This window comes from Tenebrio molitor, chromosome 2 (assembly GCF_963966145.1).
Source record: "Tenebrio molitor chromosome 2, icTenMoli1.1, whole genome shotgun sequence".
Taxonomy (NCBI): Eukaryota; Metazoa; Arthropoda; class Insecta; order Coleoptera; family Tenebrionidae; genus Tenebrio; species Tenebrio molitor.
This window is the reverse complement of record NC_091047.1, coordinates 27,529,271-27,547,872: the sequence shown is the minus strand read 5'-3', so window position 1 is coordinate 27,547,872 and position 18,602 is coordinate 27,529,271. Positions and strand designations below refer to the sequence as shown.

Here is an 18,602-nt window from a genome sequence, read left to right as displayed (position 1 = left end):
AAATCCGTTCACGCAGGAGAAAATTCTCAAATTCTGACAGTGTCGAATATTTTGTAATTATTTAATTTCACTAGATACCGTCATTGCTTAGCATAAGTATACCTGTTGGAGACAAATTGATAAAAAATACTCCCACCTTTTTATTTTAATAAGTAAAAATTAGGTAATTGTTCACTTTAACTACTTCTGGAATTTTCGCGTTTTTTCTAGTTAGACAGCCTCAGTGCGTCCTCCTAGATCGTTTCCCACCATTCAAACCTTGTGCAAATGCCTTTTTTTCTCTCTTGTTGTGTTTCAGGGTCGCGTCAAGGTCGTGCCAATGTCTAACTAAAGAGCAAAGAAAATTCATTTGCACAAGGTCTGAGTGGTGGAAAACGATGTAAGTAGGAGGACGCCCTGAGGCTGTCTAGCCAGAAAAAACGGGAAAATTCCAAAAGTACCTAGCTAAAGTGAACAATGACCAAAAATGATAGGACAAATTAATACTTTAGGCTTTTTTGAACAAAATACCATTTTTTTGGGTGTCATATTGGGTGATTCAAAATGATTGTGGATAAGTATGGCAACTATGTACGAAAATTTATGTGGCAACTGTGTGGATAGGATAGAGTTGACATTTCTTTGACAGTTCATAGTCGGGCAATTTTGAATATTGTCAAATCAATGCGCAATGTTCCAATGTTATAAAAAAAATCAAAAGCACGCTTATGAGATGTCATACAAATGTCAACTCTACCCCACTCACAGAGTTGCCACATAAATTTTCGTATATACTATATAGTTGCCATACTTATCCATAATCATTTTGAATCCACTTAATATTTTTGTCATTTTGTCTTTTCTTTTCAACTGCCTAACAGGTAAAATTGTCTTTAGATCACATGTACTGCGCGGCCAACTACATGGAACATGTCATGCTCAAGTTGACAAGTGACGTCTGCCGCGCAGCCGGTTTGAATAAAATTGAGGTTAAAAGTTAGAAGAGTAGGGTGCAAGTTATTATTGGAATGCTGGTTAGAGGTGAGTGGTAGAAGGAAATTATTTAACAACTCCTCAGACCTCGTTTAACCGTCTTCAAACGCGGAGTCGAGTGAAAGCAGTCGAGCAGTGTTGTCATTTATTTTCCACGATGGGATCCTGGCCCAAAGACGTCGGCATTGTCGCCATCGAAATAATATTTCCTTCACAATACGTCGACCAGACCGAACTGGAAGAATACGACGGAGTCACCGCCGGAAAATACACAATCGGTCTGGGTCAACAGAGGATGGGATTCTGCTCAGACCGAGAAGACATCAACTCCCTGTGCCTGACCGTCGTGAAAAAATTGATGGAGAAACACGGAATCCAATACTCAGACGTCGGACGCTTGGAGGTTGGTACCGAGACGATAATCGACAAGTCGAAGAGTGTGAAGACTGTCTTGATGCAGCTGTTTGAACCTCACGGAGTGACGGATCTCGAAGGGGTGGACACGACTAACGCGTGCTACGGGGGCACGGCGGCACTGTTCAATGCGGTCCAGTGGGTAGAGTCGTCGGCGTGGAACGGTCGATACGCCCTAGTTGTTGCTGGGGACATCGCGGTGTACGCCAAGGGCTCAGCGCGGCCCACGGGGGGTGCCGGCGCCGTCGCCATGCTGGTGGGCCCCAACGCGCCCTTAGTCCTCGACAGGGGGGTTCGTGCGACGTACGTCAAGCACGCCTACGACTTCTACAAGCCCGATCTGACCTCCGAGTACCCAACCGTCGACGGGAAATTGTCGATCCAATGCTACCTAAGTGCCCTAGATAATTGTTACCAACTGTTCTGCAAAAACGTCGCCAAAAATTACAACACAAAAGTCACTTTGGATTATTTTGACTCGGTGCTCTTCCACTCGCCGTACTGCAAGTTGGTCCAGAAATCTCTGGCTAGATTGGCTCTCAACGATTTCGTCAATGCGCCGGAAAACAAGCGGCAGGAGCTGTTCCCGGGGTCCGAAGCCTACAATAATGTGAGTTTAAGCAACAGTTACTTCGACCGAGACTTGGAGAAGGCGTTCCTGGGGTACAGCAAAGAGGCTTTCAGCAAGAAAACAAGCCCCTCGCTGCTTATCGCCAGTCAAGTAGGTAACATGTACACTCCTTCGCTGTACGGTGGCCTCGTCTCTCTCCTCATAAGTAAAGACATTTCCCAACTGGCGGGGACCAAAGTCGGACTGTTTTCGTACGGTTCGGGCCTGGCAGCTTCTCTGTACACCATATCAGTGTCAAAGGATTGCAACGAGGCTTCACCCCTCTTCAAGCTAGTCTCGAGTTTGCAACAAATCAAGCCCCTCCTGCAGCGACGGCAGAAGGTGGCTCCGGAGAAATTCGAGGCCAATCTGGAGCTGAGGGAGCGCAACTGTCACAAAGCCCCCTACGAGCCCTCCGGATCAATCGACCACTTTTTCCCTGGGACTTATTACTTGACCAAGATCGACGACCTGCACCGACGTTTCTACGCCCGAATTCCTGTCGCCGCCAACGGCCACGCTTAGTACACCCCTCTCCTGTAGGGTTTACGGATTTTCTATAGGATAAAGTGGTGTAAGATTCGGTAGGTGATGCAGGGAACACTAGGTTAAGTACAACGAGCTCAAATTTAAATTACAAGTGCCTCTAGATTTTGAATTTCATTATGAATTCCATTAGCGGTGGTAGGATCTCCTGCGGTAGAGCGGGTCCGTTTGTCGTCTCGAGCGGGATTCTAGTTAAAATAATTTCGTTAATTAGTTGTTAATTTAGCAAATGGTGAATTTGGATCATAACTTCATCTCTCTATCTCGATTTGATAATTATACAACATGGCAATCATGGTGGAGCTTTACGAATTTCACTACACTTCGTTAAGATAAGGTGATATCCTTCAAACAATATCGTAGGATTAATCAGGACTGTATGACAAAAATACGGAAATTTATAAACTGTTCTCTAGACCGTTACGAAACTTTATTCGAATGTGCTTTTTATGTGTACGATTTTGTTATTTATTCTAAGATTTATTTATTTATTATGTTTATTGAGCATAGTACACCAGTGAATAATCGATGAATATGTAATTTTGTTGATAATTTATTTGTACGATCCACAATGTTGTTGCAGTTTATTAAAATTTTAGTACATATAACCTTTTTCATTCTCACCTTCCCAAAATATATTCTAGTTTCTATGTAGATTCAATTTTATGCAATTGGTAAATCGATGACGTGTTTAAATAATTATCTGGTCGTTGTGTGTGTGCATGATTAGTTTTTTCATTAAATGAATTTTTTCTTTGATGATTGCGTAATTAAGTAGGTAGGTAGTAAAATTGCCAAAGTTACGCAATTGAATTGAGGAAATTTCTAAGTAAACCTGTTGAGAGCAAATTGATTTTTAACCAAAATACATACTCCCATTTTTTATGTACCTACCTATTATAAAAATTATAGGTCAAATTAATGCTTTACACTTTTTTCAACAAAATGCCTATTCAGTATATTTTTTATCACTTTGTTCTCAATAATCTATACAGGACATATTAGTATTTTAACAAATTTTACTTGATCTTGAGGCACTTAGTCCCAGGCAACTTGAATTTCATGTTAAAGTTGAGCTGGAGTCTGGGGGGCAGTGCAAAGTGGTCACTCTTCTCCTGATCATATCTCTAGCATGTTCGATCAGGTTTAGATTGGGAGATCTAACAGCCCACGGCGAAGTATTGACACCAGCTTCATTTAAGAACTGTAATGTTCTGGCTATATGTGGGCGAGCACTATCTTGCTGAAATATTGGCTGATAAAGACCATTTAGATAATGCATCAAAAACGGTTCCAGAACTTCGTTTATGTAGCGCACAGATGCCCCAAATGAAAACTAATGGTGACCTGCTGCCATAACCAATAGCACCCCATAACATTACTCCAACAGTAGGGTGAATAAGCTTCTCAACAGCCAACTCAATATCAGGCCTTTCTCCACGACGTCTTCTTAGCCGCCTGCTACCATCGTGCATCACCAAACAGAACCTGGAGTCCTGGATTCATCACCATACTGTGCCATTCCTCCCTCCATTGTTGAATTGTAATTATTCTCTGCACCACTCCAATTTTTGACGATGTCCATCGGTCAAAGGAAGCACTAGACGAGTAAATACGATAAGACAACAACCCAAAACACCTAGTGCGGCGGTATTTATTACTTACTACTAAATCGCCTAAATTCTATAAAACATTATAATAATAATAATCTTGTCAGTTGTCAACATGTCATTTCGGCATTCGGGATGTACGATTTTGCGCACAAACTCAAACCCTAGGTTCAGAGTTGTAATCTGTGTTGCATATCTTAAATTTCCCTAATTTAGGATCTTCAGGCAAAATCAAAATACTTTGGTTAATTTATTAAATCTTTAATTTGTTCTAATCTAATCTAATATTCCTTTAGTTGGACCACGACCTGCTAGATAGTCAGAGCGTCTATAGCGGCCTGGGCATAGACCGAAAAATCCTATTGTTCTCATGATTCTGACTTTTGGGGATGTTTTCGGGGGTTGCTGTTAGCAACTAACTGTCATGCTATCAAATGTGTGACAACGTCATGTGCATCGTGACAATTTAGACATGCAGTCTACACACATGTATCTGCATGATGCATGCAGTCATGCGTAGTTGTCCAGTGATAAATGATACTTTATTTTAATTGTAATTACAGTTTGGATACGCTAAATTAGCAGAAGCAAGATGTTGCGCACTGGTTCGGTTGTGCGGAAGGGACAAAATTTCGGCGTCGCGTTTTTTGAAAATATCTTGGTCAGTGGCGAGTACATATTCATAGAATAATAATTTGTCCAAAATTATATAATTACATTCAAAACTGTACAAAACTTAAAGTATACTTTCCACTCATTTCCACCAAGAATGGCACGGATTAATTAAGCAAATATAATTGTTTTGTTATGGACCCATCTTTATCTGATGACCCGCTTAGGAAATAATGTACCTACTACAAATGCAAGATTGAGATTATAATTTTAATATTATTCCAGAAATAGGTTTACAACTAACGGAACTTGTTGTTGCTGCATTTACCGCAATATCAGTTCTAATATGATAAAAAAGCCAGTTCATAAACACTAACAGCAAAATACTAAAAACCAGAAACACCAAACAGAACTAGCATCAACTAATTTAATAAGATTTTTGTTGTTAAAGTTACTTTTAAACTGTGAGACTCTTGACATTGCACTTTGAGAACTTCACTGAATTCATTACATTTGTTTGTGAGGTTATGATTATTTAGTGACATTCCCCCCTAAAGTGGCGTCGTGGAGATCACAGGCACTAAAGCTTCGCCCAGGCAGATGTATAGTGAAATATGTCAATCATCAAGACGGCGGTGAGTTGGACAATACATAGATATCAAGCATGTGTAATAGTTATTTACGAACCAAGTGCGGGAAGACGATGTTCCCGCATGAGCGCATTTTTTAAAGCACGAGCGACGAAGGAGCGAGTGCCTTTAATTAAAGCGCGAATGAACGGAAGATGTCTTCACGCAAGTGGTTCGTACAATATTTTTTGTACGAAAATTAACTTAAATTTTTTTGTTTTAATACATTAAACATAAACGAACATAAAACCAAGTAGGCAGTGATCTTTGGTTGTTGGAAACAATTGCTTCACTTGATATTTCAATTTTTGCGATAATTTGTGAATTTTGTAGGAACAATTTTCAACGATTATAAATCTTACCGTAATTTTTTAATGGAGGAAAACCCAGGGAAGTTGTATTTTATGACCTAAATTTTATTTTTATCAAGACAGATTTTTTTTTGAATGCCTCAAAGGGCCAGTGTTTTTTGCAATTTTTACATTCGAGTCGACCGGGAAGCACTCGTTTCGGAGCGAGCGTTGAATGTTGGAAGCGTTGCTTTCAAGGCTATGAGTACAAAAATGAATTTTACTAGATCTAACAATTATTTTAGTACATTCACTGTACTCAAAAGAGGATTATTTTGAAAGAATTATTAATTATTCCTGATCTGGGAATAAACCGTAAATCATTTCGTGTACTTTTGCTCTCTATAATTAATTACTCGTCTAATTCTCGAAAGTGGAAATTATCATAAAATATAGAAGTTCTTCCAATAGAGCTGTTGAAAATACGATCAATTTTCTTTCCTTTTGGAACTGAACTCTAAGAGCATCTAAAGGATGGGTTATACCAACCAGAATTTTTTATACAGTTGGTTGCGAAAAAAACGGGAAAGGAATTTTTTCCTAATGTAAACTTGGTTTTATTCATTTGTCAATTAACTGGCTAGTTGACCATACCTATCAAATAATTTTTAAAAACGTTATTGAATTTTGACCATAATTCTAACATTTCTAACCTATCTGTGTCAGTTTTATTCTGACAGTTCCCGTTTTTTTGCAACCAACTGTACAGAGTGTTTTTCAAATGCGTGTACAAATTTTCACCACGAGCTACTGGCTTGGACAAAAAATTTTTTTGTTCGACACTGTCAGAATTTGAGAATTTTCTCCTATGTGAACGGATTTTGATAAATGTCACAACTTGTCAAAACGAAACGTCAAGCTAATTTTAAAGATTTTAAGCGCTTGGGAGCCTTTAACGGGCTCGTCGAACAAAAAAACGTTGTATTCAACTCGTTCGTGTGTAAATTGGGCCTTTTTTGGCACGCGTGGGCCATTTTAAAATGCGAGTTTCTTCTCCAATACAACAACTCTTGTCTTTATAAAGATACTGCAAGAACACTTCTTAAGATCGACGTAATTTCCAACGAAAATGTATTGCACAACAAGTTTGAAAATACTCTTTCTTTTAAGTCTTGTTGGTGAGTATATAACGAATGGATTTATTTTTGTTACTAATATGTGATGTTTTCAAAACAAGAAATAATTCATGTTTGGTAAGTACCGTAAAAATCCAGTCTTTCACATAACTACTTCCATATTAATGTACCATCTGAAAGGAGTGACTGCATCTTACCACCACATCCAGATTTCGGTTTTTGGAAAATAGCAAATAAAAATCAAGAACGAACGGACACCGGAACGGTGTTGGAATATACAATTCTGCAAATATTTTGCAACGAAACTCACATCTTGGAAGGTTCCAGTATTGTAGCGTGTCTTGATGGAAAATGGAAATCGACCATTGGACGCTGCCCCAGTAATCAATTATATAATCGTCACCCCCCCCCCCCCCCCCAGATAGTATTTTTTCTTCTAGAAATGTGTCCAGCCAGTTTCTACACCGACCATGACTGTCAAATATACCACAGACGGAAAAGAAACGGTCAACTGTACTGACGCCATTCATGGTATCATGGAAAGGTAGAGCTGTGCCTCTTTCTATGAAAACTCGCGACTTTCCATGCTCCCAACCATTTGTCTTGATGGAAGATGGAGTGAGGAGGCTCTTCGCTGCATTCCAAGTTAGTGCAGAAACTCTAGTCTGGAGGGATTTTATTGATTTCGTTAGAAGATTTTCCAAGGCAGGTGGCCTTGGCTCTGCGGGGAAGTTTGTTGAACGCAAGAATGATCTTGACGGGTTTGTCAGTTCGATCAGTATAGTTCTTCTTTCAACACCATTTGCATCTTTCTTCCTTCCAAAATTTTCCAACAACAAATCTTTTTGTGTTTTTCACTGATTTTATTTTTGACCCCAAAGCCTTTTCTAAGTCCATGAAACTGAAACAATCATCCTCCACTCCCTCGACCTTTCAATAATTGTAACGTTTATTCTTTTCCTTCAATTCTTCTCCCGACTTCAATACTTTTCTATCCTTCCCCTATTTTGATTTTTCTCTTTTTTCAACAGCTGCACATTGCATAACGGACAGCCAAGAACATCTCTTTCCTAAAGAAGATTACGTTGTATGGAAAAAATTACCGAAATTTTGACGACTCTCGAGACTCTAGCCACAAGCAAACCTCTTCTGTAAGTCTGGTGTCAAGAATCAGCAAATAATTTTCCTTTTCCGATTTCGATCCACGAAATATTTGTTCCTGAACAATATCAAGGTTTCGATCAAAATTACCTAGCCGACATAGCCCTAATAGCTACTGTGAAATCTTTCAAACTGATGGCTTGGGTCCAACCTGTATGTATAGACTGGCAGAAAAATTATGACAGGTTAATTTTGGACGAAAAGAAAAAAGGAATGTTAAGTGTGTAGAATTCTATTTTTGGTGTTGTCTAGATCTTGACGGTGTAGGTTAGTGAGAAATTGAAAGCTCTTCAGAGGCCCTTCGAAAGTTAGAGGTTTCAGTTGTTCCCAAGAAAAAATGCAAAAAGGAAGTACCCTTCGTCACAGCCCCCATTGGTGAAACGTTCCCGCCGACGCCACATCATCGAGGGGACGCCAACCGTCGTCAAAACGGTACCAATCGACGCCTATAAAAGATCGACACCCAGCCGGAATTGACAAGAAGTTTTGCTTCCGCGGGGACTCACTCAACTTCTCTAACCTCTCTCCTAGATACCTACACTGCTTACTTTTTGTGACTTGTATTTAGTTCCTTTGTTAAATAAACAGCGATCATATTAAACCCCAAAAGATCTAATTTTTCTAATTTTACGAAAACTTTTTACTTTGACAATTTTACGAGTTGAACTTTTGTACAGATGACAGAGTAGTAGGACGTTTTTATCGCGGTAAACATTTTTGATTGAATGAAAGCAAGCGCCCTGATTGGCTGAACACGTACTTTTTATGTACATGGGAATTAATCGAGAATAAAACCCATAAACGTAAACTATTAATCCTGAAAAAAGAAGGTAAAAGCGAGTAGGGATAAGAGAGGTAAAAGAGGTTAGATCAGGTTATGTTAGGTCATTGCTTATTTCTTTATAATATAACTAACTGTTTGTCCGCGACTTCAATCACCTGACTTGACCTAGAGGAGCTCTTTGTAGACCACGTTGGTGATTCTTTTCTCGTTTAGATCACGATTTGAAAATTAGAATAAATTATTTTTTGATGTTTTGTATAGTGTGGAATGACCTTACGCTGGTCATTAATGAAGAAGCTGCTACTGAAACAGATTTCCTCTGTAACGGTGGTTCGTATTCCACTAGAGATAGACAGATAAGCTTATTTTAAACCAAAAAGAATTGCTAAACGAATCAACAAAGGAATTTCACTTTTCGGAAGCGAAGAACGGGAAGGGGATGGGTGGTCAAAGTGGAAGTGGACAAATGGTACTGTCGTCATTCAACATCTCTAGATCGCGACAACAGTGAGCTAAGAATTAGGAAAAAGAGTCATTGCGTTGTTTTATTTAGTAAGTTATCGTGTTTTCAGTTGAGCGTACTTACCACAAGATTATGTCATTTGATAAGCGGTTAACTCACAAGCGATAAAAATGTGAATTTAAATTCTTAAAATACAATAAGATTCAAATTCCATTATCTTGGTTGTACAAAGGTATATTAAAGGTTCTGCATAAATTCAATAGTTGTTTAGTAGCTACCCGACCACCAACAACATTATCAATCTGTACAACGAGTTTTATTCCGGGTTTTCATAAATGATTCCTGTGACAAGAAAGCGTAAAGTGATTTGAGGTAAACGAGAAAATCTGTGTTATGGATCACTTCAAAGTGAAGATGTTTATGATGAAATTGTTTCTCTCGTTGTGTTTCTTTGGTGAGCCAAGAGAAAATGTAGTGATATTTTATTTTATTTTATTTATTTCTTTATAGTTTCGCAAGAAGTGGACAGTGTAAGGTGAGTATTTTTAATATGGATTGGTTACGTCAGTTACCAACAGATTGACTGATTGAGTTGTCTAAGGGGTGATTGTCCGTTACCCCCACATCCCTCTTTCGGATGGTGGTCAGCATGGAAAAACAAAACTGAAGGAATGAGGGTGTCGGAAAGAAAAATTCTGAAAATAAATTGCTACGCCAATTACATTTTGGACGGTTGCACAATCGTAGCTTGTCTCAACGGAAAGTGGATTCCAAACATTGGAAAATGCTTGAGTAATTGTCTTAAGAGAAAACCTCGACAAACGAAACTTAAAATTCTGTTGTAGGAACGTGTCCATCGATATACTCCACAGCCACGATGACAGTCAAATGTACAGTGAAAAATAAAGAAATGGTGAACTGCACTGACGCTCTCGACGGTACCATAGCACAGTTCAAGTGCGCTTCGTACTACGAAGACTCGAGAGTGTCCAGACCCAAGGCGATTTGCATCGACGGGAGGTGGAGCGAGAGCGTTCCAGATTGTCGTCCAGGTTGGTCCTGACCGAAATGGTTGATCGAGTTAGTTCTTTGATGTGTTGTAGTGTGCGGGAAGGTACGACCAAAGAGAGATCCTACGTTGATTATAGGTGGGAAAGTCGCAGGAAAAAGATATTTCCCATGGCAAGCTGCTTTGTACGACGCCAGAAATCAGAAGTTCCTCTGCGGAGGAAGCTTGTTAAACGAAAGAATTATTTTGACGGGTGAATATCCTGCATTTATGAAAGGAATGTGTTGCAAGTGTAAACATCTTGTGCGCTTGGTAGACGGCAAGTCATTGTTTCTTTGCACACTTCCAGGTTAATAAAAATGATTGATGATTTTATTATTTGTTAGCTGCCCATTGTATAACAAACAATGACGGAAACCTACTTCCTAAAGAATTTTACGTGGTGGCAGTTGGAAAACGCTTTCGTAAGTACTCAGACTCTCGCGATTCAGCTCACACTCAAATGTCTCAAGTAAGTTGAACACGGGAGAGTTGCTTCACCCTACCCATTCTTCATTTAGATACACAGAATGTTTGTTCCTGACGAGTACGAAGGAGACACTCAAAATTACTTGGCCGACATAGCGATACTAGTTGCTGTGAAAACTTTCACGCTTTCAGCAAGAATCCAACCTGTTTGCATCGACTGGACCAGGAACTATGAACATGCAATATTAAATCCTCGCGGAGGACGAAAAGGATTTGTAAGTCTTTCAACCACACAGATGTACTGCTTCTAATGGAGACTGTAGGTGGCTGGCTGGGGCAACACTGTTGAAACTGGAAAAGTGTCCGACGTCCTCCGACAGTTGAGAGTTCCTTCTGTCCCTCAACAGAGGTGCAAGAACGATCTACCAGTGGACTACAGGCAATACCTGACCCACGACAAATTGTGTGCGGGCTATTTGAACAACGGTACTTAAATTAGTCACTTTCCACAAAACTTATTTCATCCTGAAACTGGATGCAGGTTCTTCGGTTTGCAACGGAGACAGCGGAGGAGGTTTGGTCTTCAAATATTCTGACAGATTTTTTGTTGCCGGCGTTGTCAGTTTAGCTCCTGTGGCTAAGACGACGGAAGGAGGATGTGACAGTCAGCAATACGGCCTCTACACGGTGGTCTACAAATATTCTGACAATTTTATTTTAAGAAATTTGGTTCGATTCAAACCGTGAGTCCAATGAATATGACTAAACAACGCTAGTACCGTAAAATTTCCAGATCCGATAACGACGGAGATTCTAAAGATTTCTCCACAACTGAAAATTTTCTCACGACCGCGTTCTCTGTGACAACACCAGCGGGCCAAGAACCAGAGTAAGTAAAAATTGCAACTTTAAATCAAAGTACGACTAGCTAATTCTTCTAGTGAAGGAAATTCACATACTGAACCACCTATGCCACCGAAGTAAGTACCAACTGAATTAAAAGTATAACGTTAAGTACTCGATTTGGTTCAGCGAGGGGTGCATTTTGCCGGCCCACCCACACTCAGGTCGTTGGATTCCTCTTGGAAACTTTTCTGAATCTCTTTCTCCTGGAGGCCTCGTCGGAAAATTGACAATTTTGAAAATAGAATGTGACAAGGGTCACGTACTGAATGGGGAGATGTTTCTTCCATGCAACAGTGACAAGTGGATGCAGAAAATGGGAAAATGTTTAAGTAATATCGGAATTAGTACAGATTGACCACACTATTCGCTCCTATTCTTTCAGAAACTTGCCCATCTATAAACAATACTTCAACTAGATCGGTAACTTACGAGCACAAGAGCACCCATATGGGAAATTCGATTCCCATCGATGGTACCATCGCGAGGTTCACTTGTGCCCCCTTTTACGAAAAGGACAGCGTAGAGCAGCGTCCATGTGTTTGCTTGGATGGTACCTGGTCCCAACCTGCGCCTAAGTGTGTTCCAGGTCAGTCGAATAAAAAGAAGATGCACAGAAGTTTAAAAAGTATTTTTTAAACAATTTTTAGTGAGTGGTCAAGCAGTACGTCAGCAAACAGACAAAATTTTTGGTGGAAATTCCACAGGACTAGGATTCTTTCCTTGGCACGTGACCATTTACAGAAGCAAATACATTATTGTTTGTGGTGGAAGTTTACTCAGCGAAAGATTCGTACTGACAGGTGAGTCCCCCACAATCGTAGAGCGTTCGCTTGAAAACGGTATTTCTAGCTGCACAGTGCGTAACACATTCTGATGGTCAAGTACGCCCAAAAGAAAACTATATAATAGCTGTTGGAAAATATTTCAGCAAGATTTGGGACAGACTCGATATCGACGACGCGCAGTTTTCAAAAGTTTGTTTGTTTATCACCAATGTAGACATCATTGTTGTTGTCTCCTTTGCAGATAGCAGAAATATTTGTAGCTGCGGGGTACAGGGGAAGAACTCAAAACCATTTTGCTGATATTGCTGTAATCGTGACAGACAGAGCTTTCAAGCTTTCCCGCACAGTCCAACCTGTCGCTGTTGATTGGACAAAAGCACACGTAGATAAAGTATTGCGTCCAGACAAACAACAATTTGGATACGTGAGCTTTGGATTCTGCTTCATGCTTCCATTCCTCATTTAAATCTTCTTGATTGTAGATCAGTGGCTGGAATGATTTTGTACAACATGGAAATTATTCAACTTCCTTTGCCATCATCAAGGTTCCTTTCATAAATCATACAACTTGTTATTTGGATATTCCGGAACGTTACGAACAGTATTTAACATCCGACAAGATGTGCACTACTTTTGGCGTTGGTAAATATTTTTAAATTAACAAAAAATCGATACACGTTGGTATATTTTGTAGGAGATAGTATTTGCATGGGCGATCGTGGGGCAGGACTTGTGGCAAAATATAACCATAAATATTACATTTTTGGTGTTTTGAGTGTTTCTCCACGTTCGGGAATCGGAAAATGTGATACGAGCAAATATGGACTTTACACTCGAGTTGACTCCTACATCGACGACTTCATATTAGAAAAAGTGGCTCGATATAATACTGTTTAAAAATGTATTTCACGTAATGAATAAAGTAAAATTTTTATTTTATTACTTGGCGTCAACGAAAAATGAAAAGTAGACTAAAGTAGGAGGGGGGTGAGTTAATTCGAGAATCACGCAAATATTTTATGGAAATTAGAACAATTTGGAAACATTTTGAAGGAAATTAAAAGCTGAGTCGAGTTTAAACGCTGTTTATTATTATTAATTTAAAAAGAGAGTTGACGTAATTTTATGGTTAGAAGGTAAAATTACAGTTAAATTTAAAATTTCCCATCAGTTCTGGAATTACCGCGAAGTTGACCTCACAACCAGTGATAAGGCCATCTTAATTTTTTGTTCAGTTGCGAAATGTTTCTTCTCCAATACAACAACTCTTGCCTTCATAAAGATACTGCAAAAATATTTCTTAATGTCGACGTAATTTCCAACGAAAATGTACTGCACAAGTTTGAAAATACTCTCATTTCATTTTATCATTTTTCCAATGAAAATTTATTCCAACTTCTTCGACAGCTTTTTTACAATTCGGGAAATGGTCCAGTTTTTTCTCGTCAATATGTTTTTGTAATATCTAGTTGTTAAAGGTGGCTTGCCGAACTGTTTGTCACCATGTAAAGAACCTCATAACGGCCGGAGTCCGTTAAGGGTGTCCATTATGAGCGGGAGTAGCCGTTATAAATAGAGAGATATTGCAGTGTCATATAACGGTTAGCAGTATTTAGAAAGACGTTATTTTGACATCTAAGTGTCAATTTTTAGCACGTAGACGGTAATAACGTAAATTGCGAACGTATACCGCAAAACGTTAACGTTATTTTTGACATTTCTCATATGCCAACAGTTTGAAAATTTAAAAAAGTTTGAGTTTGATTTGACCGAAATAAGTTAGAAATAAAGTGATGAACTGATTCTTCAATATCATCGTCATTTGCACCACCTAAAATTGCAGCTTCTACCATTTCGTTCATTTTTGACACTACTTGTCAAGTTTGCATTGTCTTTTAATGACGTTAACGCCTAGATAAATTGCAATAACTTTAAATCACTATGCTGTTAAAGCGTAGCATTATTTCAGAGCGCAATCATTTATTAACCTATTACTTAAATAAAGGTTGAATGCAATATCTCTCTAATGACTAAATAACTATAGTAACGTAGATACAAAAATTATTTTTCAATTTATTTACAATTGGGACAATAATTAATGTTTAATGTTATGGGACACACCTTGAATTAATCGAAATCCGTATGCCACTAGCAGATGTAGACGAGATCGAAGATAATGTTTCAGAATTTTAACACCAACACAAGCGCGATTTTGCAGGGAATAACGATAACCTCACTTGCTCTGCCGGCATCCGGACATCGGGAATATCTTGATCGCGATTTTTTATTGATTTCAATCCTTTATTTTCAACGGAAAGTTAAGTGTCGAACAAATCTGACAAACAGCAGCAAATGTAGACAAGATCGAAGATGTTGCTTCACAATTTTAACACTAACACAAGCGCGATTTTGCAGGCAATAACGATGACCTCACTTCCGGACATCGGGAATATCTTGATTGCGATTCTTTATTGATTTTATTCATTTATTTTCAACGGAAAGTTAAGCGTTGAACAAATCTGACAAACAACATTGAGACATTTTTTTTTCACAAACAACGGTTGACATGACGACGTCCTCCGCACCCTTATTAATCATTCGGTTTTTTCGATGGCATTGAAAAAAATGTATTTCAAAAAGATAATTGTGAACGAATCGTAGAGATTTTACAAAAACTATTGTACAATACACGTCCGTTAGGGTTTTTACTGCCTCGCCAGTATTATTCGACTCGCTCTGCGAGCTCGTCTCACAAAATCTCTGACTCGGCCGTAAAGACTATCCTAACGAACTTCTACCCTAAAATACTATTTAATGACATTAATGCCAATTGTTTTATCAGAGCTTGCTTGGATATGTTGTAATTGCTTGTAATGCATTGACATTGGGTTAATAGTGTTCATGTTCAGCGAAATAAAATTCTCACTGTAAGTAGAATGTTTTGATCGCGATAGGTCTCTTGGTCTTCCTGATCCTGATCGGGTTAATAAGCCATCCAGGTTGTATAATTTTTTTTTTTACATTGTTTACTGTGTAGGTTATCAGATGCGGAAATATCGCAAAGATGGGTTTATTATAATGAAGAATAAAAAAAAACAAAAACCTCAAGCTGTTGATGCTCCAAAAAGAGGGTAAAAGCGAGTAGGGGAAGGAGAGGTAAAAGAGGTTAGGTCAGGACAGATTAGGTTATTGCTTATTTCTTTCTAATACCGTGTAATCAACAATTATTTAAATGAAAGAAGCGTTTGAGATTTTGGACGTATGTCCAAATCTTGAGGTTCAGATGCTTTCGAATGCATGGAAGTATTTTTGGTTGCATATACTGTCGCGAGCAAAAAATTCTGGTCGTCAATGTCATTTCAAAATTTGATTAGATTGTCGCAAATTCCTTGCCTGATTATGACCATGTCAACAAAGTGTCAAAAAAATGAGAAAAAAATGACAACTAATGTCATAAACATGATAAGAGGTTATGATATTTACGACCGTTTTACAATGGAGCATTTTCCATTGCGTCCAAGCATGATTTTGACGACCAGTTTTTTTTTGCTCGCGACAGTATATGCCATTCACAATGTTTTGGCATAAGGGGAGGCCATGGAAAAAGTGCATTTAAGTTGGCAGTAAAGCTGTCTGTTGAATTAGGTGTTTCTGATCCTAGCTCAAACATACGTAAAGTTACTAGATAATGACGTCATCGCAAAAGGGTAAAAATTGGACTATACTGATCCCAGCGATAATTTTTAACAAATGAATGTAGGCTTGACAATTGCTTCCAAATGGACTCACGTGTCTTTTTTGTGTTGTTGGAAACATTTTCTTCGATTTCTGTGTTAATTTCTTCTTCTGATTTGCTGCCAAATTGCCAAAGTTGGTTCATGGAATAGTCCTCCGAATACAACTCGTAGTCCAAATTATGTAGACTATTTTTCAAACTTGTTTCACTCATTCAATTGTGCTTGGAAATCTCACTCATGCTGACGCACTCGTGGTTTCATTCCCAAGCACAATTGATAATTCGTGACCAGTTTGAAAAATAATCGAAATAATTTGGACTATTCGTGGTATTATAAATGACAGTTTATTTTGAAGTTCAGTCAAAATTAATTATTATAATAGGTAATAATAATAATGTTTTTTCACTACTAGTCTTAGAAGGCATCATTATTGAGTCTCGAACTGAACCCAGAATCAGAATTTCTCTCCTCCTGGTTAATAAATTTTCATTATTAACCAGTGGTTAATGGCTCGGTGGCTCGGTGGCCGCATGGCTGTCGGAGAAAGTACTCCGAGGTCGCGGTCCCGATGCTAGTGGGTTCGAATCCCACCGAAGGGGGAGGATTTTTTCAAAGGAAGGAACCTCCGCCCGGCCATGGATGTGTGTGTATGTCTATCAGGGGCTGACGGTAGGGTGGTGGAAGGAAGAATCAACACTCTTTCGGCCACCACCGCGAGGTCAGCACGGGTTCGAGTCCCGTCGGGAAGGGTGCCCATGGGTGTATAAATGTTGTTGTGTATGTCTGTGAATGTGAGGTGGAAAGGGCGTGGGTGGCCGGGGACAGTGCCCCGGAGCCCCGTCGCATCACCGATAGGCAAAGGAACAAGGAAAATGAATTGGAAAAACGGCCGACCGAAAGGTACCGTAAAAGCCGTATGGCAAAAAACGGGAATGGCAATTAAAAAAAAAAACAAAAAAAAAAAAAACAGTGGTTAATAATGAACAGCCGTTACCTAGCAACGAAAGATTTTCGTTGAGTTCATTGGTTAACGTAGACAGACGATTTTCAATTTCCATACCATAATTAATAATTATTAGATTATAAAACAGAAGTCTTTACATGGGAGATATGTACTTTAAATAACTGGAACAACCAGAAATTAATTGTCATGGTTCGAAAATTCCGTTCCGTTCGTTTTTCGTTTTTTTGCGGATTTGGCCGGAGTGGAAGGCCCATGGGTTCCACTAATGCTTGGGGATGTACCATCGTTACTCGAACACCTCGAAAGTAACCTTAAACGTAACGAATTCAGTAAACTCTCGCTCACAGTTAGGCCGAGAGTAATCGCATGTTACCGCGACCGTTTTGTTTGTGTTCTTTTCGTTCTCGATCCCGTTCCAGAGGAGTTGTGTGGTTCTCCATTTCGTGCCGAAATTCGTACCTTCAGGAACCCCAACTCGGTCGGAGTTTCCGGATCCAGGGAGTCACGGGCTTTTTCTGGCTTTTCGTCGCCCCCAAAAAAAAAAGACTTACTGAGTAAGTCACAGTTTTCCTGCCGTACGTTACCTTAATGGCGTTCTCTTCTTTCTATGAAAGGGTCTTTTAAGCAGATCTTTTAAGAGGACATTTGGACAACCGAATCTTTTGGGAGGATCATTTGTCGGACCCGTTCAAGCGGATCCGTTGAGTCCCCTTTTTTTTCCGGCTTCTTTCCTTCGTCTCTACCGGAGTCGGCAGCGGCCTCAACGGCGGCAGGACAACCGAACGGCGAACCCTGGCAAGACGCCGAAGGACGACGCAGGAGGCTCAGGTTAGATCGTTCCCGAATATCGAAGTTCGCATCTTCAGGAACAGAGTCTCCATTTTGCTCGTGTCGGTGTTATCTTCATCTCTCGAGGCCGCAGCAGTTTTTCGGCAGGGAGATACGTCCCTTCTTTTGTTTCACCGTCTCTCTCTTCTTGTGACGCGTATTTTGTCTTGTATGTGTAATTTGAATCCAAACCTTTTTTGTCGGTAACTTCAGAGTTGCGCTTTGATTCGATACCGTTGGTTTTGCGGTCGCACCAAAGCTTGTACAAGTATCGTCGGCGGCTCGCGGGAATTTCATTTTTAGTTGATAATTATTTTGTTGCGTTACCGGTCAGGACCTTTCACTCATTTCTTTTTTATCGTTTGCTGCGATTATATTTGGCTTTGGCCACCCACATCGAACAATAATTTATTTTTCATCAAAAATCAATTGTACAAATTTATTATTTTCACTTATTGTAAATATTTCACTGTACCAGGGAATATAATTTAATTAAATTGGTTAACTGGGACACGTGTGTTTCATTTCGGGTATCGGCCCCGGAGTATCATCGGATCCGGATACTCCCGAAACATCAGTGCCGGAGGAGCGCCCTTAGTCTCTCGTCTTTCGGGTCGGGCTGATTCGTTTCCTTACTCCGCCCAAGACTGAGCTACCGGCAGCAATTGCCAACCGTCG

At 39.5% G+C, this 18,602-nt stretch overlaps 2 protein-coding genes across 3 annotated transcripts; both read left to right on the top strand.

Moving 5' to 3' along the window:
* The first annotated feature begins 673 nt into the window (after nt 1–673).
* Nucleotides 674–3,150, top strand: LOC138123099 (hydroxymethylglutaryl-CoA synthase 1-like). The gene has a single exon (XM_069037627.1). It carries the CDS (start codon nt 1,130–1,132, stop codon nt 2,519–2,521), a length of 1,392 nt encoding a protein of 463 aa, XP_068893728.1. The 5' UTR covers nt 674–1,129; the 3' UTR covers nt 2,522–3,150.
* Nucleotides 3,151–9,299: 6,149 nt separating this feature from the next.
* On the top strand, nt 9,300–13,334 carry LOC138123098 (uncharacterized). 2 transcript variants are annotated; one of them, XM_069037625.1, is made up of 18 exons: nt 9,300–9,681; nt 9,738–9,762; nt 9,829–10,019; nt 10,073–10,279; nt 10,331–10,489; nt 10,623–10,747; nt 10,797–10,979; nt 11,028–11,190; nt 11,246–11,447; nt 11,498–11,593; nt 11,646–11,684; nt 11,737–11,939; nt 11,993–12,196; nt 12,258–12,410; nt 12,460–12,584; nt 12,637–12,819; nt 12,878–13,037; nt 13,090–13,334. In XM_069037625.1, exons 1-18 carry the CDS (start codon nt 9,621–9,623, stop codon nt 13,290–13,292), a joined length of 2,682 nt encoding a protein of 893 aa, XP_068893726.1. In that variant the 5' UTR covers nt 9,300–9,620; the 3' UTR covers nt 13,293–13,334. The 2 variants fall into 2 exon arrangements, with proteins under 2 accessions (XP_068893726.1, XP_068893727.1); XM_069037626.1 differs by having other exon boundaries at nt 9,301–9,681; nt 9,806–10,019.
* The last annotated feature ends 5,268 nt before the right edge of the window (nt 13,335–18,602 follow it).